General features: G+C 42.8%; 1 protein-coding gene across 1 annotated transcript; it reads left to right on the top strand.

Moving 5' to 3' along the window:
- Positions 1-3,630: 3,630 nt before the first annotated feature.
- Positions 3,631-4,886, top strand: LOC123168641 (glutathione S-transferase F11). The gene is made up of 2 exons (XM_044586522.1): positions 3,631-3,930; positions 4,028-4,886. The coding sequence occupies exons 1-2, from the start codon at positions 3,729-3,731 to the stop codon at positions 4,585-4,587; spliced, it is 762 nt and encodes a 253-aa protein (XP_044442457.1). The 5' UTR covers positions 3,631-3,728; the 3' UTR covers positions 4,588-4,886.
- Positions 4,887-23,971: the final 19,085 nt, after the last annotated feature.

Genomic DNA, 23,971 nt, shown 5'->3' with positions numbered 1-23,971 from the left:
GGAAAGGGAAAAACATGTTTTTTTACTTCCACAAGAAGCGCACATTTGCTTCTCATGAGGCACGGGTTTGCTTTCCCGGGAGACAAAAAACACGTATTTTTTCTTTCGCGAAGACATAGATTTGCTTCCCGTGGAGTCACAGATTTGCTTCCGCGGGAGACATATAGTTGTGCCTCTCCGAAAGAGAGAAAACGTGGGGAAAACCCCACGCTTTCGGCTTGTTTATTTTTCTTCCAGTTTTTTTTGTGGAAAAAAGTTCATAACATGGGCTCGTTTCGAAGATCTTGACGCGAGAATTCGAAAATGAATATGATTTGGGATTCGGATGCACGGTTTAAGAGAAACCATTCTGAATAAACGAATCTATGAAAAAAAAAGAAACTTTCATATTCCGACAAGTGGCGCACTGCAAGGGTACTGCTTAGTTAGCGATTTCGGTATGCGAGATATAGTGGGAGCTCCTAACTGGCGCTTACAACATTCTTCCATGGGTTGTTTCTATGAAGGCCCATAGTTGTTCGCTCGTTGACTGTTCTATGTTTCAAGATTGTTTTAGATTTTTTTTAGAAATAATGATTAAGAAATAAAATGCTAACAGTTTTGTAAAAGTTCACCGATTTTAAAAAACCATCAAATTTAGAAAAAACATCATGATTTTCTAGAAAGAAGTCATCAATTTTGTAAAAATTTCATCGATTTTAAAGGAATGATCATCGAATTTGAAAAAAAGGTTTATAAAATTGAATAAAATTTCAGGAATTTAAAAAATAAATAAATTAAAAATGTTCACGAATTCTCGAAAAGAGAAAAGGAATAAAACCGGCCAAAACAAAAAAGGAAAAAAGAAAAGAAAACCAAACAGGTTATTTGAAGAAGCATAAAGGAAGGTAACTAGCACAAACGGAAGTGATGTGCAGTTGGTTGCCGCGATTGTTCGAGCTCGAACAGGAAAGCACGGTTGTTTTAGGAAATGCCAGACATATTTCTTTAACATAACTCCCGTGGGGAATAGGATTCCCGTCCGCTTATTGCATGGATTAACAGCAGGGCCGCCCAGTAGCGATAAGATTAGGCCGGCCCATTAGGCAACGGCATACTAAGTACCCGAGCAAGTGGGATGAACCTCTAAGAAGAACTTACACCGATTTCAGATACGCTTAGGGTTTTCTCGTGCCGCCGTCCCCGCCGTCATCTAAGAAATTTAGGTCCTCTCACCTCCGGCTGCTATCTTGGTGCTGAGAGGTGGGGGAACCTCGAATCTTCAAGACCTCTATATTCTTCGTCAACGCATAGTGATTACTATAGTTTTGTGAGAATAAATTCCCCCTCGTTCTTTTGGCGGTGCCATGAAGTTAGAGAGTTTTCTGTCCTTGCAGATCTGATTATTCGGATATAATGAGTTTATGTTGCCGTGTCAAGCTTTCTTTGTTGGTCTGATTCTTTGTGAAGGTGAAATCTTTCATCGACATCATGGTGAAGATATAGTGATTCGACGACCTGCACTTCTAGGGGATTATCCCTGGCCCAAGTACGTTCATCCATCAAGGCTTTCCATCTTTTTGGATGGGCGGCTCAAGGTGCTTTCAAAAACCATTATTGGTAATGTTCGTGCAGGTGAAAGAGTGACAAGACCATTGCTCCAATCCAATTGTAGCCTCTTTACAGAAATCTTTGGAGTATTTCTTCGAGCAGAGATTGATACCGCGAAGAAGGTGTTTTCAAGAGATTTCATTGTCATTCTTAGTCATATGAGTTACTTTGTATTTTCTTGGATCTTAGGTCCCAATCAGTATACCTGCAATTGTTATGAGTATGAACACTGTTTCTAAAAAAAATTCCCCTTTCCTTTTTATATTAACTTTTGAATTCATTTAATTTTTTAAAATACATGAATATTAGATAATTTTGGAATAAGGCCTAGTTAGCCCATTTAAAGAAAACACTTCATTTTTCCCGTGTCGATCGTTGTTCTCGATAATTCCGATGACTTTGATCGCACTGGAAGCTCAACTGAGTTGATGTAAGGGCGAGCATTGAGCCCGAGCACGTGCCCAGAGTGCAATTACGCTAGAATTGACCTTGCATCTAAATGATTTTGACATATGTTAACAAATGCGAGTTTGATTTTAAAAAGTATTCATGTCTTCTAGAAATGTTTATGTGACTTCTAAAAATATTTGTATATTATAAAAGTGTTCATAAATTTTTTAAACATTCGTGTAATTTTAAAATGCATTCATGTATTTTGTTTAAAGTGTTCATGTAATTTGAAAAAATATCACACATTCTAGAAAATATTCACGTAATTATTAAAAGTGCTAATGACTTTTATAAAAAACTTCACATAATATTCATAAGAAAAAGTACAAAAAACTAGGAAAATAAAAAATAAAAACAAAGGCAAAGGCAAAGGAAAAAAAAGGAAAATGGAAAGAAATAAAAATAGTTGAAAACATAAAAATAAAAAGAAACCTCCTAAAACCGAAAACCAAAAACACCACCGCTCTACCTGTGGAAAACCGGGAAACCAAAAAACCAGACACAGCAGGCACAGTGACGAAATAAACGCACACTACTAGCTATTTGCCCATTGACGCGCGTCAGCAGTGAGTAGAGAGCCTTTACGCAGCTAGAGTTGGTTCTGCATCTGAGAGTAGTCGGACCCCAAAAATAAAATAAAGTTATGGAAACAATATGGTCCAGTGTTTAATACAGTACAACACAGATGCCCAGAAACATAAATATATTTGCCTGAAAAAACACGCACATAGAATCTTATACACACGCACACTCTATGAGCGCGTTCGAGATATCGAGCCTTGAGATTGATGAAGTTACCACAGATGCTTTCATAGTCGACGGAAACGTCTCCTTCTACCGAAGAAACATCGCCGAAAAGTCTGAAAAAATTTCAGAAAAATGTGACCCTAGTATCAAGTCTAAAACTTAAATCTTGATGGGATGGTTCCAGCAAAAAAGAAAAACTTAACCCCAGTTCACATGGTCAGGCCTTTCGTCGGACTGCAGATCCACGGAAAGAGTAAAGAGCTATCAAACATCAGTCAGTAGTCAGTACAGTACAACGATGATGCTTTACCTTGATGGACGCCACTGCATCTGATACTAAAAATCTGTCCGCGTGCATACAGATTCAGTACCTATGCTACTCACTCAACGAATATATTCAGAACTTCCAACAATAGGATTAGTATAACGTAGCCAATGTCGTTAATGTGGTACTGCATGACTTGTCTCTGTCTGTTGTCACCTCGTTACCTGTTTCAGATGTTGCTCAGAATCGATTTTTTGCCTACTAAAAGCAGAAGTGTCACATACATACCATAAAGCCTACCCAAAGGCATGCTACGGATATTACCATGCATATATTTTCGGCTAATCGCCAGTTGTTAATGCACTTTACATGGCGGGGAGCAGTGCTTTAACAGTTCAGTTTCTTCTCACAGGATTCGTTGTGGACGATATGATACATGCTCGCACTTTGAGCGCTTTTGCTCTTTAGTTTTTTGCTTTCTCTTTTGCATGAACCTGTCGCGAAGCAAGGTATTGCTCCCAGACCCAGGCTCCCGGCTACACAACCTTCCATCATGCGCGCGCATATATATGGCCATTGTGGACCGGTCCTAAACAACAACGAGATCTGCCACACAGCACCCGTCCATCGATCAACGATCAACTGAGCAGCAGAGCAGAGGGAGTGACCAGCGACGATGCCGGGAGCCGTGAAGGTGTTCGGGTCGCCGACGTCGTCGGAGGTCGCCCGCGTCCTGGCGTGCCTCTTCGAGAAGGATGTCGAGTTCCAGCTCATCCGCGTCGACTCCTTCCGCGGCCCCAACCGCATGCCCCAGTACCTCAAGCTGCAGCCGCACGGCGAGGCGCTCACCTTCGAGGACGGCAGCGTCACCCTCGTCGGTAAGCAACACAACAAACAATGTCCGTAGATTTTCATCTGTATGATTCACACTTAGTATATGTTGATGATATGTGCGGATGATGCGCGTGGGTGCAGAGTCGAGGAAGATCCTGAGGCACATCGCCGACAAGTACAAGAGGCAGGGGAACCTGGACCTCATCGGGACGGGGGCGCTGGAGCGCTCGTCAATCGAGCAGTGGCTGCAGACGGAGGCGCAGAGCTTCGACGTGCCCAGCGCCGACATGATCTACAGCCTCGCCTACCTGCCGCGCACCATGCCGCTCGACGGGAGGAATGACGGCGGCGCCGGCAGGCAGCAGAAGCAGCAGCGGGACATGATGATGAGCCCGTCCCACATGCAGAAGGTGGAGGAGATGAAGCAGCTGTTCGAGAAGAGCAGCAGGGATCTGAGCAAGGTGCTGGACATCTACGACCAGCGGCTTGAGGAGGCCGAGTACCTCGCCGGCGACAAGTTCACCCTTGCTGACCTCTCCCACATGCCCAACGCCGACCGCCTCGCCTCCGACGAGCGCTCTGCCCGCCTCATCCAGTCCCGCAGGAACGTCAGTCGCTGGTGGGCCGACGTCTCGAGCCGCGAGTCCTGGGTGTACGTCAAGAGCCTGCAGCGCCCGCCGTCCGCCGAGGCGCCATTCTGATCTCCATGCACGATCGCCGTACGCCTCCTCGCGGCGCACGGCCGCCGCTCCGCGAGAAGGTGTCGCCCACTGCCCCACCACATACACTATTTACCGTGGCATTTCCGATACTGCGCTTCACAGTTTCGATTGATTTCTTTGCCCTGTAATGCGTTTTCGTTGTTCTGAATAATCTCGTATACGTTGTGTTCTTCATTGGCATGGGTGTTTCGCCCTTGCCTTCCTGTTGTTGCGGTCCAAAGATCATTTGAATCGTGTAATAATAAGTGTAATAAAATGCTTTCCCCTGCTTTTGGTTCCGATACTGCACTGACAAGCACGAACACGAATTTTCCGATCTGAACTAGTATGAACGCTATCGTCAGCTCTGGTGCAATTTCCTTGGAGAATGTTAATATTTTGGTCATCCATTGTAGCCCTATTGTAGAACCTAAAACATGACAAACCTTTTTTTTTACTTCATGTATACAACTTAGGTAAAGCTGGTGATCAACCGACCGATCTTTCCTCTAACATCCGCGGGGTCTTACATCTGCCACACGTCTTCATGGGCCCGTGCCACCGCATCTCCATTCATCCTTATCTCCACTGAAATGCTAGCCACATATATTCTTGCAACTGAGCGCCAGTTTCAAAAGATAGACCACAACAAGCAGTTTGTTGCAGACCCACCAGGAAGGAACCGCGTGAGGGAGGACAATGACGATGACACAACCTCCGCCGGCGGTGGCCTCCCCGGCCATGGCGGGGCGACCAGGGCGGCCGGGCCCGAGCAGTCGTCGTCGGAGCCACCCAGGTGCCGACGGGAAGAGCCATGCCGCCTCCGCTGCGGCGCGATCGCGACAGGAGGTCCCCGTCCCCGGCGGCGAAGCGGGTGCAGAACCAATGCTACAACACCGTCGGGTCAGCCTCGCGCAGTGGAAGCCGCCCATGCCCGCTAGGCCGTGCGAATGCACGCCGACAAGTTTCTGCAACAACGACGGAGTTGCAAAACGGCGACGGCAACGACGACGGTGCACTGCAACATCCTTTCATTGCAAAAAATTCTGCAACATCATCCATGTTGCAATTTTTTTTCTGCAACATCATCTCTGTTGCGAAAAGATGAAGCTGAAAAAAACATCTGTTACAAATGTTTCTGCAACATGAGCTATATTGCAAAGGTTTCTGCAACATCGTCTTTGTTGCAATAGTGAGGACAGAGTTGGGTCGTTTGATAATGCCAGATCTAACGGCTGTCGAGGCGGCGGATCTTTTAAAAAGATCCGCTAGCCGACGCGTAGCACAGCCCATACAACTTTGGTCTCTCGTCAAAGAGTATTGGTTCCAAGTAAAAAGCTCGGAATGGATGGATGGATGACATGGCAGTGATTTTACATAATTTTCAACACAAAAGGATTTCTTGAGACGGATATCAGAAATCCGAAGACTAATTGCAGGAAAATTTTAAAAGGGAATCTCAAAAAAAGATGTGAGAGGAAGGAGAAGAAGTTCGGAAACATTCATAAAATCAAGCAATATAGTGTCATTTATGAATTATTCGTGTATTTTCTCTAATTCCGTCGTTTTATCTAATATATATTTTTGCTTTTTCTTCTAAAATTTAATTTTACTGTTTTTCTTTACTAACATAGTTGTACCTGTTTCCCAATATTAGCACAACACATGTACTTCGCTACGGAGCAAATAATAGCTGCTATGAACCAGGGTTGACCAGGTCGTGTGACAAGGGTCGCTAATGTTCAGGGTAAGGTTGTTCGGGACACCAATTCAAGACATGAGACATGATCTCGAGCTAATTGGCTTGATCCCGCGTCGTCGTGCGTTGGTGGCAACGCCAGTGGGTCGAGTGAGGCGGGTTTCTACCCGGTGGTGTCTAGGAGAGGAATGTGTTGGTGACGAACGTCGGCTAGTTGATGCCGTTTCTAGTGAAGACGTCACGCTACGTCATGCACCGCACACACCTTGTACACGTCTGACGACGGCCCAGCACCCGCCCATCTAATGTTGCTGCTGCTGCCACTAACCACAACATCCAAGACGAGATCTTCAAAGCCCTGCATGACATCATGGAAACGGCATGTGCTCTCTCTCACACACACAGTTTAAGCTAGTTAAATCCCCTCTGACCGCGCTCCGGGACCTGACGGATACATTGCGGCTTTCTATCAACGTGCTTGGCCAATAATCAAGAAGGATGTTATGGCCGTCATGCTGAAGCTCTACATTGGGATGGAAGGGGATTTGGGAAGCTGAAGAAAGCGCATATCATCCCCATACCCAAGAAACCGGATGCGGAGGAGATTGGTGACTTTCGGCCGATTAGTTTTACACATAGCATGCCCAAGCTATTTGCCAAAGTTCTTGCTAACCGGCTCCGAAAACAGATGCACATGATCGTTGAAGCCAATCAATCAGCATTCATCAAGGGTCGGCACCGACATGTAAACCCGGGCAAACGTCGGGCTAGGCCGGGTTTCGGGCTGGGCTTGTAAAAGCCCGACCTTCATTTCTCAAGCCCAAGCCCGGCCCGAAGCCCAAAATACTCCCTATTTTCAAGCCCGAGCCCGGTCCGAAATCAAGCCCGAAAGCCCGGCCCGAACGTTGTTTTTTAGTACGCGCACGTGCAAGCCCGGCCCGAAATACAGAAAAATCGAAGCCGGAGCCTGGCCCGGACTATCTTTCGGGCTGCAAAACAAAGCCCGAGCCCGGCCCGAACGTCAAGCCCGGCCCGGCCCGGGTTTTTCGGGCCGGGTCGTCGGGCCGGGCTGCCGATGCCCGGGTTTACCTACATGACAACTTCCTCCTCGTAAGACAAGTGGCGAGGAAGATTCACGCACGTAAAACGCCCAGAGTGTTCCTGAAACTTGATATTTCGAGGGCTTTCGACTCTTTGTCACGGCCTTTCCTATTGGAGGTCATGACAGCCAACGGGTTTGGCACGCGATGGATGACCTGGGTGGCGATCTTACTGCAAACTGCAACCACCAAGGTGATTCTCAATGGCATGGCTGGGAAGAGCTTTGGGCACGCGTGCGGGCTGCGTCAGGGTGATCCTATTTCGCCTTTGCTCTTCGTCATCGCAATGGATGTTCTGACGAGGCTCATACAGAGAGCTATGGAGACTGGCGTGCCCAGCTCATTCCAAGGGATCACGGCCATGCAAAGGATCTCGATATATGTTGACGACGTGGCCTTGTTTATCAAACCTACTGCCATGGATCTGAGTTTTGTGAAGGAGGCTTTGAAAGCATTTGGTGAAGCATCCGGGCTTAGGATGAACTATCGGAAGTCATCGGCCATTGTGATTAGGGGTGACTTGGAGGACAGGCAGAGGGTGGCTACGCTGCTTCAGTGTGACTTAGCCGAGTTCCCGTGCTGGTACCTTGGCCTACAACTAGCTATCAAGAATTTGACACGCGCGGAGTGGCAACCCATGTTGGACAAAGTAAGGTACTTTGTTCCCGCATGGCAAAGGGGGCTGATCCAACGACACGGACGGCTGATTCTGGTGCAATCTATCATCTCCACCAGGCCGGTCCATCACCTAATGATTGCGGAGGCCCCTGCCTCGTCGCTTGGGACAAAATATATCGACCTAAGTGCCACGGAGGGCTTGGTGTGAAGAACTTGCAATACCAATCCTTGGCGCTAAGGGTCAGATGGGAATGGCTAAAGCGCACGGAGCCAGCGAGGCCTTGGCAGGGATTACCGATGATCGAAGACAGGTTAGCAAGGGAGGTGTTTGACAGTCTGGTTCACATCACAGTTGGCATGGGGGATAAGGTGTTGTTCTGGCGGGACCGGTGGATTCATGGATACGCAGTGGCTGACATAGCTCCACTCTTGCTTGCGACGGTCAACGCGAGGGTGATCAATACTAGAATGGTGCAGCAGGCACTTCTCAACAACAGATGGATGGAGGACTGCCAAATAGAGATCTCTTTCATGGCCCAAATGCAATGCATGCACCTCCGCCATGCGGTGGCGACAGTCGACAGAAACGAGACCGAGCAGGATGCCTTTACTTGGACATGCTCAACCTCTGGACAATACTCCACTAAATCAGTCTATAGCAGTCTTTGCAATGGGTGGCCCAAGTCGCCGTGGCTAAGTGTGTTTGGCGGAGCTGGGCTCCTCTAAAGTGCAAACTCTTTGTTTGGCTGGCGATGCAGTACATGATATGGATGTCAGACAGAAGGGCTAGGCATGGACTTCAGGATGAGAGCTCATCATGTTACACTTGCCTGCAGGATGAGGACAATGTTGATTACATCCTTCTGCAGTGCCCGTACGCTCGGGAGGTCTGGCACATTACATGGGACACCCTGCAGATTAACACCCCTCACTCGCTAACCATTGAGACTACCTTGGAGTGGTGGTTACGAGCAAGAAGGAGTTTTCTAGGGGCGGACAGGAGAGGGTTTGACACCACAGTCACTGTGGTTCTCTGGGCTCTGTGGAAGCAAAGGAATGCAAGAGTCTTCAATAGGGTGGAACAACAACAAAATCCTCCGAAGCTAGTCACTTGTACGTTAATAGAGGTAGCAGAGTGGTCGCAAGCGGCAGGTGGTGTTGGTGGGCTACAACGTTTTCTGAGGAGTTAGCTTAGGTGTAGCATTGGTGGTGTTGGTGTTGGTGTAATCGTGTGTGCCGAATGTCCGCATTTGAGCCACACATCTTGTAATTATGCTTTCTTCTTCTTCTATAAAAATATGGTACGTCTTTGGCGTACTTTTGAAAAAAAAACTAGTTAACAAGCGAACCAAACCGGAAGCGAATTTGTAGCACCTGGGTGCTCCACACCCCTATACGAATATTAAATTTAAAAAATACCGAGAAATTTGAAAAAAAAAATCTGAGATTTTGCGATATCAAACCTGGGTTCCCGACCTGCTTCTGTGTGAAATTTCGTGAAAAAAATACCAGAAAATGTATCCGTAGCAAAAAAGACAAAACAAATTCTATGTATAGAAAAAATGTTTGGACAGATTTTTGCTCGGACAATATTTCCTTCGCCACAGATACGTTTTCTGGTATTCTTTTCATGAAATTTCACACAGGAATAGATTGAGAAACCAGGTTTGATATCCCCAAATTTCAGATTTTTTGTATTTTTTTTTTGTATTTTTTACATTTAATATTCGTATAGGGGTGTGAGCTCCTGTGTATTTTCCGGACCAAACCCCAATATTATAACCTTTGATGAGAGATTTGACTGGGACGGGTAGACGGCATTTATACATATTCTTAAAAAAATTAATGGAAAATATATCGTAGAGCTATTGTTCTATGATTTCGACGGAAAGAAAAAGGTGGACCGACCTATATATAATCAGTCAACAATGATGCGAAGGAGTGGAGGTACTGCTTGAAATTACAAGTTGTCTTAAGTCGTAACTGTCAAGTGCGATGACATGATCGAAGGAAATACTTCTCCGTCCTCCTTGGATCACAGGTGTGCAACATATGTGCCTTTCTATTCTTCCTTAATTCCTCAGGCCTTGTTTACCATGTCAGCTTGATAACATTGCTAAGACATACCCGACCATGTCAATTCTTTGCTCGTAGACTCGAGGTGGACTCGCCTCTTCCCTTGCAGCATCTCCACCATCTGCGATCCAACCGAGCCGCTCTGGTCTCTGGAGAGCTCCTTGCTTGTGGTAGGCCCCTCGCGGCTCAGAATCAATGTCCCAATCGAGTAGAAAATCGATCGCGGAAGCCAAAAGTAGCCAGATGCAAATAACGTGCCGCGGCCATATCATCTATCATACGAGCCACTCATGCAAGTCTGTTCGAGCACATCCATCTGCTGCACCCTAGAGCTTGAGCGTACTCTCAGCGTCTTCAACCTCTTGGCCAGCACCTCGGTCGCGTCGGCGTGCTCATCTTGATCTGGGCGGGCGACGGTGATGACCTCTTCGGGCTGGCAGCGCCGCTTCTGGAGTCTCCTGCGCATGACGGCCTCGAGGTCCATCTCGCTTCTCATCTCGCTGAGGACCTTGAAAACCTCGCTGATCTCGGCGACCTTCGGGGACGAGCCGCACTGGGCCGCGTTCGCCTTGAGGAGCAGCTCCTGCTCCACGCCTATCGCGGTATCCAGGCGGGACATGATGGCGTCGAGTATCGCGAGCTCCCGCCGGCTGCTCCCGACCTCGTCGACGCGGCCCCTGTAGCCCCCGGCGGCGAGATGCCTGTCGTGGACGCGGGCCAGGTGGAGCGTCCCCGGCGAGATGCTGATGGTGGCCCGGTCGAGGCAGTGGGTGGGCCTGCTCTTCCCCCTCGGGCAGGTGTATCTCAGGAACGCCTCCGCGTCGCCGCGCGTGTTGTTGAAGGCGACGCAGCAGTGCCCGGCGCCGGCGTGGACGGTCAGCACCGGCGAGTCCGGGTCCGCAGGGTCGATGGGCCGGCAGAGCTTCACGACGCCGGCCGCCTCGTGCTGCGTCCCCCCGACGATCTGGAGCGCCGCGGCGTAGGTGTGGTCGATGATCGCGAGGGCCACGTTCTGCAGTTCCTCCCACGGGCGGTGCCGCTTGATCAGCGCCGCGACGGGTGGGGCCGTCGGGCCGTCGTCGGCCGACTGCATCTGCATGGCGAGGGCAGGGCGCTGTAGGACGGAAACCTTGCAGCACGCACCGGGGAAACTCGTTGGGGCGACGGCGCTGCGTGCTCGCCTTGATATACACGGCTGGGGACGGGGCCGAGGCGGACTCCAACTCCAAGAGGACGTAGCGCCTACGGGGCTGGGCTGGTGCACCGACTCAACTACGTTACGTGTTACTGGGAATAAAAAAACAATTTCAATTTGGACTAATGTTTGCAGTCCTGCCAAGCTGGGCTGAAAGCGTAGGCGCTGCGGTTTTTGTTCTAGCGCGGCCCTTAGGACTCCATCCGCCACTTTCTTTCCCTCACAAAAACAAATCTGTCACTTTCTTTCATATCAAAAAAAGGTCTGCCATTTTCTTTTCCCTGAAAAAGATCTGCCATTTTTTTGCGAAGCTTTCTATTTTGAAACTATACAAATCTTTATTAGGAGACTGTCTTTTCCGAGTCGAACGGTTAGGTTGGCGCAACTCACACAAACGTGCATGTCACATGATCGCATATCATCCAACGCGAAAAATATCAATTACCGATTAAGTCTCTTTGCACCTCTTCGCAATTCTTAAAGAGTGTGAATTTAGAAAACAATTGCAACGAGTACAGATTTATAACGAAAGAAAAATTAAAGACGCAATTACACTAAAAGAGTGCACAATTGCAACCAATATAAAAAAAGGAAGTGAAAGTGCAATTGTACACAAAAAGTCACAATTGCAAAAATACAAAATGAAGAAAATAAATAATAAAAAAGTGAAAGTGCAGTTGAACATAGAAAAACATGCAATATCAGCAATATGAAAAAAAAAACAAATTAACACAAACAGTGAACATGCCTACGTGCATTTTTTAGCATTTTTGGATCTTTTTATGAATGTTATTTCTTTCATAAATTTTCATAAGATGAACCTATCTGCATTTAAAAAATATGATTACGAGTAAGTCACATGACGGGGTTGGAAAGAAGCCCTAGTTGCCGATGCAATCCCAGCTCCCATCGGCCTCCAGCCTCGCACCGGTACAGTTCGGATGAGTTTCTCGTCTCTCAGCATGTTTGTTTGAAGTTTACTTTGGTTACATCTTGGTGTTACGATGACATTGTTCTGATAGAGATATTATCTACTCCAATACAAGTCCTCTCTAATCCAATTTCTGTGTTGCTTGCTTGATTGTTACCAAGGAGCTTGGGAGTTTCGTCCCGCACCGATCATCATGGACAAGGGTTAGTCTTGTCATTATTCGCCGACATGTATTCATGAGCATTGTCACCAGCAATGATGTCTTCTTCGACAACCGCTTCTTTTAGTGATGATGGAGAGGATGTATGCCTAGATAGGGGTGGTGCCTCAGCGGATATGCTTAGCACTACCGATAATCTTTGTTGTATGTGATGTTATACTATTATTAAGGCAATTCAATGATGTTTGGTTCTCTACAGGTTTGTGCGGCTATTTCCATAGCTGGATTCGATTTAGCTATGACTTTGGCGAGATTTTTGAGGCACATAGTCTCGTGTAACTGGGTCGATGAACCATTGTCTTTTGTTGTTCAATAAAGGCTCGTCTAACTGTGAACGAAGTAACTGAATATGAAAATCAATAGTACTAGCCATATTGGCATTACCAAAAAAGAGAAGCCTACGTGGAGTTTTAGTTGGCACTTCGTTATCTCGAAATACAAAGATCGGAAGTAAAGTTTCCTTGTCTTGAAAACAAAGTGAAAATTGATCCCAAGTGCATGTCTCTTCGCAAATTGTAAGCGCCATTGTCTTATATATCTAAATAGCTAGCCCCACTAATATATTTATCACAAATGTAGGCATGCCATCTTAGTGTGCAACCTGCATGAGAAAAAAATCAACCATAACACGCAATCATGCATAGAAAAAACCTACCTCAAACCTGCAAACATGCATGAGATTTTCTTTTCATTCTATTATGCTATGAGAATCAAACCTGAACAGTCACAAGCATCTACTCCCTCCGTTCCAAATTACTCGTCGTGGTTTTAGTTCAAATTAACATGAACTTTGAAACTGTCTACGTTAGAAATTTGAACTATGAAAACCAGTCAAGTTCAATCCCACCCTCTCCTCAAAATGACATGGGTGGTTTTGACCAGTTGACTGCCAAGTTAGATGCCACGTCACAAAAAATAAAGTTTTTAAAAAATCCAGAAATGTATGTAAAATTAACACTACCATGATGGTCATTATGGGAAAGTTTCAATTATTTTGCCAAATGGATTAAACCATACAAGCAAAATAATACTCAACCCTTTTTTGGTCGAAAGTTGACAAGAAATTCGAAGTGTCCAAAACAACTTTGCAATATTTTGCAAAATCAAAACTACCATGGTGATCATTATGGGAAAGTTTCAAATATTTTTGCCAAATATATTTAAAAAATACAAGCAAAATACATATTTGGCCCATTTTTCTTCAAAGTTTGACAAAAAAATGAAAGTTTCCGAAAACTTTGAAAACATTTTGTAAAGCAAACACCACCATGGTGATCATTCTTAGAAAGTTTCAAACCTTTTTACCAGACGGATTAAAAAGTGCAAGCGAAATACATATTTAACCCACATTTTTCTACAAAATTTGACCAAAAAATGAAAGTGTCCGGGAAAGATTGAAAAACTATGTAAAACCAACACTACCGTAGTGATCAATCTGGGAAACTTTCTAACTTCTTTGCCAAACATATTTAAAATACAAGAAAGATACATATTCAACAAAAATATTGGGTGACATGGAAGCTCACTAGGCGGGCTGACTGAGCGATAAATCAAAACCACTTCAACTCACCAAAAACCACTTCAAAAAGAGAACAGGTTTGAAACTTGACCGGCTTTGACAGTTCAGGGTTGTGTAACTTAGACGGTTTCAAAGTTTAGTGTTGATTCTTAGACATTTGTGACAATTTAAGGTTGAAATGTGGACTTCTCTCTTATAGAGTACTATTTATATTTAACATATATTATTGTTTTGTGGGGAAATATTCAATAAGTAATATACAACTGTGCAATAATTAAACACAATAAATCACATGTACTTTCAGTTATCATATCCTAAATATTAATGTTCCATACAATCATATATGGACTTTTTATAACTATCAAACGTTCGGATTTTAGCAATAGTGAAGAATGATCCTTAATTCACTCTAATTATATACATGCATGTATTAGAATGACTAATTTTTCTTTCACGTGCATTCCTCCCTCTAATTACATGCATATATGCACTAAAGGACGAAAAGTTGATGTCATCCTAAATTCTTTCCTTTTTCAAACTTCAAAATGTTTTATAGACCAAACCGTCGCTCCGATTAAAAAACCGTCTTCACAAAAAAATCGTCTCTACAAGATCTTCGAAACTAGATCCCACGTTGATATGTTCTGATGACTTTTTTTGGACCAAAAGTTTTCACATCTGGGCCACGTAAGTTATCACGTCTGTCATACATAAGTTCCGTGTCAATTACACAAAATTTTCCGGGGTATGTTTTCAACCAAGTTTTATCCTAGGGTCGAAAAGTGATTATGATGTTTGCAGTGAGTTATCAGCTTGGTTGTGTATATTATCATGTTGCATAAAAGTTATCGGGGTATGTTTTTCAACAATTTTCATTCCCTCGGTCAAAAAATTACCGGAATATTTGTATATGATTTATCAGCTCTCATGTGTGTGTATTATCATGTTGTTTACACATGAGTTATTGGGGGTATTTTTTAATAACATTTTCCCTGGTCAAAATGTTATCACGCCTGGATTCAGTAAGTTATCAGCTCTGTTGTATCTATATTACCATGTTATTTACACACAAGTTAATTATCAGGGTATGTTTTCAACAAACTTTTATCCCAGGGTCAAAAGTTACCATGGGGTTTGTAGTGAGTTATCAACTTTATTGTGTGTATTATACAGTGTTATTCGCACATAAAGTCCCGGAAATATGTTTTTCAGGTATGCAGTGCTTCTATTACCATGATATTCACGCAAACGTTATCGAGGTTATATTTTTCAATAATTTTTCATTGGGGTCCAAGTTATCATGGTGTTTGTACCTAACTTATCATGTATGTGATGCGTTATTACCATGATGTTTATACAAAAGTTACCAGGGTAGATTTTTGACAACTTCTTTCCTTCAAGTCAAAGTTGTCATGGTGTTTGTGCCTAAGTTATCAAGGTTGCCATGTAGAAAATACTGTGTTGTTTACACATAAATTATGGGGGAGATGTTTCAATAATTTTTTCACCCCCGGTCGAAATTACCATGACATTTATACGTAAGTTATCGGGTCCCGGTGCACAAATTACCATGTCGTTTGCACAGAAGTTACCGGGGTATGTTTCAACCCAAAAAATCCTTCATATGAAGTTGTCATGATATTTACAACAAGCCTACATGGGCAAGGTATACAACCAGTTGGTATATAGGGACTACAAGACACCTTGAGGAATCCAAAAAAACACAAGAGGAAAAATGCTTTTTTTTGGCTCATATGAAAGTGAAAAAGGTTAACTATCATATTTCTACATATTGTACATATCCAATTGCTAGCTTAGTTGGTTAGTCTTGCATTCCTTGAATGGTGAGGTCAAGAGATCAATTCCTATCCCATGCACTCAGTTTTTTGATTTAAAACGAAAAGGCAGCTTTAAATGGTAGTACACATAATTAGGAGCCCATTAATCATATACCAATTAGGATACGAGGGAATTAAATCATGCTATAATTAAGAGTCAGGAGACTAAATTGACTCAATTAATAGATTCCGCAATTAAAATCCCGTTAATTAAGGAGCCACAAAAAAGGGAATTACGGGAGGCTCGCGCGATAAAAAATTGGTGGCATGCAGATCGTTTGGATCTATGGAAAAGATCCGAACGTTTGGAATTTACAAATATCGATCATATATTATTGAACGAGAAAGCTAAAATCCTGTCGACTGGCAGTTTGCGACAGATCTGCATGATGTCAGAGTCGTCGAATTTCGATCGCACGGCCCGAACTGTTCGCACCCGTCAGTAGATTTCGCTTCTCGCCCGCAAAAATACATGCCTCTGGACTACATGGTCAACAACGAGCCCGCTAACGCCTCGTTGCTGCAAGTTTTGAACCAAGTGTACTATTTGACAAGCTATACTAAATGCAAGAGAAAAAGAAAAGAAAAAGTGGATGCTAGTGTGATTTGAGCCTGTGACTTACTAGATGACTTGCTAGGATCTCAACTAGGCTGACTAAATTCCTTTGATGACTAGGTGTAGGTAACTTACTTCTTATATATCATTTCTAATACAAAATTGAGAAAAACATCAGACTAGTTGTTTTATCTATCGGTCTGGCTTTAAAATAGCTATACAACATCAGACTAGTTGTTTTATTGACCGTATGGAAAATAGCTTTTCCGTTTTCTTTTCTTTTGTTGAGCTTCTCTAGTCTATCATTACGTACATATTACTTGTGGAATTAGGCATGCATACAAACAATTTTATTGGTAATTTGACCCAAGAAAAATCAAGTTGTTGAAAATATGCCCGGGTAACTTCTATGTAAATATCACGGTATTTTTACGCACTGCGATCCCGTTAATTTACATGGAAATACTACGGTAACTTTGACCCGGAAAGAAAAGTTGTTTTGCAACATACACTATTAACTTCTATGGAAATAATACGATAATTTATAAATCGTAAACCTGATAGTTTATGTACAAACATAATGCTAGCTTGGATCCTGGAAAAATGTTAGAAACATATATCCGACAACTTGTGTGTTAATAACATAGAATGTCATGCAGTCCCATGAGTCTCACCTCAAGGAACGAAAAGCCGGCTAGGATTTCTACCTCCCGTCGGCAGAGCCGTCCATCTACCACGTCTCCGGTGGCCTTATCGCCATGGGTGCGCGGTGGATCCCGACGCTTGCCGGCGGGAGGGCTCTGTTTTTTGGTGCTTTAAGTTTTGTTAAGGTTTGTGTCCAGCTCAGTAAGACAAGACGGCGGTAACTTCTTGAAGTTATCGGGCTAGATGTACTATAGTTACCAACATGGTTATTTTGTAGTTATCGGGCTAGATGTACTATAATTACCAATATGGTTACTATGCAGTTATCGGGCCAGATGTACTATAGTTATCAACATGGTTCATTTTCGTAGTTATCTGGTTGCATGTGGTATAATACACACCTGGTAGCTTATGCAAAATAACATGATAATTTACACGTCACACACCTGATAACTCATGCACAAACACCATGATAACATTGACCCGAGAGAAAAAAATGTTGAAGACACCCCCCCTCCCCAATAGCTTCTGCATAAATAGCATGATAATTTACACACCACAAATCTGAGAACTCACGCACAAACACCGTGATAACTTTAACCCGGGAGAAAAAGTTGTTGAAGACATCCCCGATAGCTTCAGCATAAATAGCATGATAATTTACACACCACAAACCTGATAACTCATGCGCAAACACCATGATAACTTTACCGGGGGGTGGGGGAGGTGTTAACTTACATATAAATACCACGGTAAGTTTGATCCAGGGGTGGTTGGAGGTGAGGAAGTTGTTTGAACCCCCCCCCCTCCCGATAACTCATGTTGTTGAAAATGTACCACGGTAACTCATGTGTAAATAGCATGATAATAGACAATCATCATACCTGATAACTTACTTAGCCCAACCGTAACTATTTGCATGAAAAAATGTCATCAGAACATATCAACATGAGATCTACTTTCGAAGGTCTCGTCACGATGAATTTTGACAACTTCTTTCCTTCAGGTCAAAGTTGTCGTGGTGTTTGTGCCTAAGTTATCAAGGTTGCCATGTAGAAAATACTGTGTTGTTTACACATAAATTATGGGGGAGATGTTTCAATAATTTTTTCACCCCCGGTCGAAATTACCATGACATTTATACGTAAGTTATCGGGTCCCGGTGCACAAATTACCATGTCGTTTGCACAGAAGTTACCGGGGTATGTTTCAACCCAAAAAATCCTTCATATGAAGTTGTCATGATATTTACAACAAGCCTACATGGGAAGGTATACAGCCAGTTGGTATATAGGGACTACAAGACACCTTGAGGAATCCAAAAAAACACAAGAGGAAAAATGCTTTTTTTGGCTCATATGAAAGTGAAAAAAGGTTAACTATCATATTTCTACTTATTGTACATATCCAATTGCTAGCTTAGTTGGTTAGTTTTGCATTCCTTGAATGGTGAGGTTAAGAGATCAATTCCTATCCCATGCACTCGGTTTTTTGATTTAAAACGAAAAGGCAACTTTAAATGGCAGTATGCATAACTAGGAACCCATTAATCATATACCAATTAGGATACGAGGGAATTAAATCATGCTATAATTAAGAGTCAGGAGACTAAATCAACTCAATTAATAGATTCTGCAATTAAAATCCCGTTAATTAAGGAGACACAAAAAAAGGAATTATGGGAGGCTCGCGCGATAAAAAATTGGTGGCATGCAGATCGTTTGGATCTATGGGAAAGATCCGAACATTTGGAATTTACAAATATCGATCATATATTATTGAACGAGAAAGCTAAAATCCTGCCGACGGGCAGTTTGCGTCAGATCTGCACGATGCCAGAGGCATCGAATTTCGATCGCACGGCCCGAACTGTTCGCACCCGTCAGTAGATTTCGCTTCTCGCCCGCAAAAATACATGCCTCTGGACTACATGGTCAACAACGAGCCCGCTAACACTTTGTTGCTACAAGTTTTGAACAAAGTGTACTATTTGACCAGCTATACTAAATGCGAAAGAGAAAAGAAGTGGATGCTAGTGGGATTTGAGCCTGTGACTTACTAGATGACTTACTAGGATCTCAACTAGGCCGACTAAATTCCTTTGATGACTAGGTGTAGGCAACTTACTTCTTGTATATCATTTCTAATACAAAATTGAGAAAAACATCAGACTAGTTGTTTTATTGATCCGTCTGGCTTTAAAATAGCTATACAACATCAGACTAGTTGTTTTATTGACCGTACGGAAAATAGCTTTTCCGTTTTCTTTTCTTTTGTTGAGCTTCTCTAGTCTATCATTACGTACATATTACTTGTGGAATTAGGCATACATACAAACAATTTTATTGGTAATTTGACCCAAGAAAAATCAAGTTGTTGAAAATATGCCCGGGTAACTTCTATGTAAATATCACGGTATTTTTACGCACCGCGATCCCGTTAATTTACGTGGAAATACTACGGTAACTTTGACCCGGAAAGAAAAGTTGTTTTGCAACATACACTATTAACTTCTATGGAAATAATACGATAATTTATAAATCGTAGACCTGATAGTTTACGTACAAACATAATGCTAGCTTGGATCCTGGAAAAATGTTAGAAACATACATCCGACAACTTGTGTGTTAATAACATAGAATGTCATGCAGTCCCATGAGTCTCACCTCAACAAACGAAAAGCCGGCTAGGATTTCTACTTCCTGTCGGCAGCGCCGTCCATCTACCACGTCTCCGGTGTTGTTATCGCCATGGGTGCGCGGTGGATCCCGGCGCTTGCCGGCGGGAGTGCTCTGTTTTTTGGTGCTTTAAGTTTTGTTAAGGTTTGTGTCCAGCTCAGTAAGACAAGACGGCGGTAGCTTCTTGAAGTTATCGGGCTAGATGTACTATAGTTACCAACATGGTTATTTTGTAGTTATCGGGCTAGATGTACTATAATTACCAATATGGTTACTAGGCAGTTATCGGGCCAGATATACTATGGTTATCAACATGGTTCATTTTCGTAGTTATCTAGTTGCATGTGGTATAATACACACCTGGTAGCTTATGCAAAATAACATGATAATTTACACGTCACACACCTGATAACTCATGCAGAAACACCATGATAACTTTGACCCGAGAGAAAAAATTGTTGAAGACACTCCCCCCCCCCCCCAATAGCTTCTGCATAAATAGCATGATAATTTACACACCACAAATCTGAGAACTCACGCACAAACACCGTGATAACTTTAACCCGGGAGAAAAAGTTGTTGAAGACATCCCCGATAGCTTCAGCATAAATAGCATGATAATTTACACACCACAAACCTGATAACTCATGCGCAAACACCATGATAACTTTACCGGGGGGTGTGGGAGGTGTTAACTTACATATAAATACCACGGTAAGTTTGATCCAGGGGTGGTTGGAGGGGAGGAAGTTGTTTGAACCCCCCCCCCCCCTCCCGATAACTCATGTTGTTGAAAATGTACCACGGTAACTCATGTGTAAATAGCATGATAATAGACAATCATCATACCTGATAACTTACTTAGCCCAACCGTAACTATTTGCATGAAAAAATGTCATCAGAACATATCAACATGAGATCTAGTTTCGAAGGTCTCGTCACGATGGATTTTTGACAACTTCTTTCCTTCAGGTCAAAGTTGTCGTGGTGTTTGTGCCTAAGTTATCAAGGTTGCCATGTAGAAAATACTGTGTTGTTTACACATAAATTATGGGGGAGATGTTTCAATAATTTTTTCACCCCCGGTCGAAATTACCATGACATTTAGACGTAAGTTATCGGGTCCCGGTGCACAAATTACCATGTCGTTTGCACAGAAGTTACCGGGGTATGTTTCAACCCAAAAAATCCTTCATATGAAGTTGTCATGATATTTACAACAAGCCTACATGGGCAAGGTATACAACCAGTTGGTATATAGGGACTACAAGACACCTTGAGGAATCCAAAAAAACACAAGAGGAAAAATGCTTTTTTTAGCTCATATGAAAGTGAAAAAAGGTTAACTATCATATTTCTACTTATTGTACATATCCAATCGCTAGCTTAGTTGGTTAGTCTTGCATTCCTTGAATGGTGAGGTTAAGAGATCAATTCCTATCCCATGCACTCAGTTTTTTGATTTAAAACGAAAAGGCAGCTTTAAATGGCAGTATGCATAATTAGGAGCCCATTAATCATATACCAATTAGGATACGAGGGAATTAAATCATGCTATAATTAAGAGTCAGGAGACTAAATCAACTCAATTAATAGATTCTGCAATTAAAATGCCGTTAATTAAGGAGACACAAAAAAGGGAATTACGGGAGGCTCGCGTGATAAAAAATTGGTGGCATGCAGATCGTTTGGATCTATGGGAAAGATCCGAACGTTTGAAATTTACAAATATCGATCATATATTATTGAACGAGAAAGCTAAAATCCCGCCGATTGGCAGTTTGCGTCAGATCTGCACGATTCCAGAGTCGTCGAATTTCGATCGCACGGCCCGAACTGTTCGCACCTGTCAGTAGATTTCGCTTCTCGCCTGCAAAAATACATGCCTCTGGACTACATGGTCAACAACGAGCCCGCTAACGCTTCGTTGCTGCATGTTTTGAGCAAAGTGTACTATTTGACCAGCTATACTAAATGCGAGAGAAAAAGAAAAGAAAAAGTGGATGCTAGTGGGATTTGAGCCTGTGACTTACTAGATGACTTACTAGGATCTCAACTAGCCCGACTAAATTCCTTTGATGACTAGGTGTAGGTAACTTACTTCTTGTATATCATTTCTGATACGAAATTGAGAAAAACACCAGACTAGTTGTTTTATTGATCCGTCTGGCTTTAAAATAGCTATACAACATCAGACTAGTTGTTTTATTGACCGTACGGAAAATGGCTTTTCCGTTTTCTTTTCTTTTGTTGAGCTTCTCTAGTCTATCATTACGTACATATTACTTGTGGAATTAGGCATGCATACAAACAATTTTATTGGTAATTTGACCCAAGAAAAATCAAGTTGTTGAAAATATGCCCGGGTAACTTCTATGTAAATATCACGGTATTTTACGCACCGCGAACCCGTTAATTTACGTGGAAATACTACGGTAACTTTGACCCGGAAAGAAAAGTTGTTTTGCAACATACACTATTAACTTCTATGGAAATAATACGATAATTTATAAATCATAGACCTGATAGTTTACGTACAAACATAATGCTAGCTTGGATCCTGGAAAAATGTTAGAAACATATATCCGACAACTTGTGTGTTAATAACATAGAATGTCATGCAGTCCCATGAGTCTCACCTCAACAAACGAAAAGCCGGCTAGGATTTCTACCTCCCGTCGGCAGCGCCGTCCATCTACCACGCCTCCGGTGGCGTTATCGCCATGGGTGCGCGGTGGATCCCGGCGCTTGCCGGCGGGAGTGCTCTGTTTTTTGGTGCTTTAAGTTTTGTTAAGGTTTGTGTCCAGCTCAGTAAGACAAGACGGCGGTAGCTTCTTGAAGTTATCGGGCTAGATGTACTATAGTTACCAACATGGTTATTTTGTAGTTATCGGGCTAGATGTACTATAATTACCAATATGGTTACTAGGCAGTTATCGGGCCAGATATACTATGGTTATCAACATGGTTCATTTTCGTAGTTATCTAGTTGCATGTGGTATAATACACACCTGGTAGCTTATGCAGCTTATGCAAAATAACATGATAATTTACACATCACACACCTGATAACTCATGCACAAACACCATAATAACTTTGACCCGAAAGAAAAAATTGTTGAAGACACCCCCCTCCCCAATAGCTCCTGCATAAATAGTATGATAATTTACACACCACAAATCTGATAACTCACGCACAAACACCGTGATAACTTTAACCCGGGAGAAAAAGTTGTTGAAGACATCCCCGATAGCTTCAGCATAAATAGCATGATAATTTACACACCACAAACCTGATAACTCATGCGCAAACACCATGATAACTTTACCGGGGGTGGGGGAGGTGTTAACTTACATATAAATACCACGGTAAGTTTGATGTAGGGGTGGTTGGAGGGGAGGAAGTTGTTTGAACCCCCCCCCCCCCCCCCCCCCCCGATAACTCATGTTGTTGAAAATGTACTACGGTAACTCATGTGTAAATAGCATGATAATAGACAATCGTCATACCTGATAACTTACTTAGCCCAACCTTAACTATTTGCATGAAAAAAAGTCATTAGAACATATCAACATGAGATCTAGTTTCGAAGGTCTCGTCACAATATAAAAAAAGTCATCAGGTTTCGAAGGTCTATCGGACCAACGGTTTTTGAGCTGTAAAATATTTTGAAGTTTCGAATAGGGGAGAACTAGGATGACATTAAAAAAATCTCTCTAATGCATGCACGCATGTGCTTGTGAAGAGAAGGTTGGAGGAACCTTTTTATGTCCCAGTAATTTCTATGTAAACAACATGATAACTTATGCACCATAGGCATGATAACTTATGTAGCACACGTGGTAACTTTTTACCAGAAAAAAAAGTCATCGGAATGTATCAACATGAGATCTAGTTTCGAAGATCTCGTCACTACGAATGTTTTATGTGAAAACAGTTTTTCAATCGGAGCGACGGTTTGATCTACAAAACATTTTGAATTTTATTTTTAGATGGAATTTTTGGTGACATCAGCTTTTTTATTTTTTTCTACATGCAACTATTATCCAACACGGAGAGAGTCTACATGCACGCACTCGCGAGAGGAGTATGCATGCATACTAGTACATGCGTGATTAGGAAGGGGGAGATCGTCTTGATCTATTGCTTAACTTCCGAACAGTAGGAAGTTAGCAAAGTCCATTATTGAAACGGTTTGTCTAATTCACATCTAGATGTTTTTTAAGGATGTCACATCTAAGCTCCCACAAATATATAATGCAGCAACAAGAAACAAAAAAATAGAAAAAAAATAGACCACAAATAGAG

Source organism: Triticum aestivum, chromosome 1D (assembly GCF_018294505.1).
Source record: "Triticum aestivum cultivar Chinese Spring chromosome 1D, IWGSC CS RefSeq v2.1, whole genome shotgun sequence".
Classification (NCBI taxonomy): domain Eukaryota; kingdom Viridiplantae; phylum Streptophyta; class Magnoliopsida; order Poales; family Poaceae; genus Triticum; species Triticum aestivum.
This window is presented reverse-complemented; position numbering and strand designations above follow the sequence as displayed.

Coding starts and splice junctions, on each gene's coding strand:
- LOC123168641 (XM_044586522.1), top strand. CDS start 3,729: ATGCCGGGAGCCGTGAAGGTGTTCGGGTCGCCGACGTCGTCGGAGGTC. Junction 3,931..4,027: donor CGGCAGCGTCACCCTCGTCG/GTAAGCAACACA, acceptor GCGTGGGTGCAG/AGTCGAGGAAGATCCTGAGG.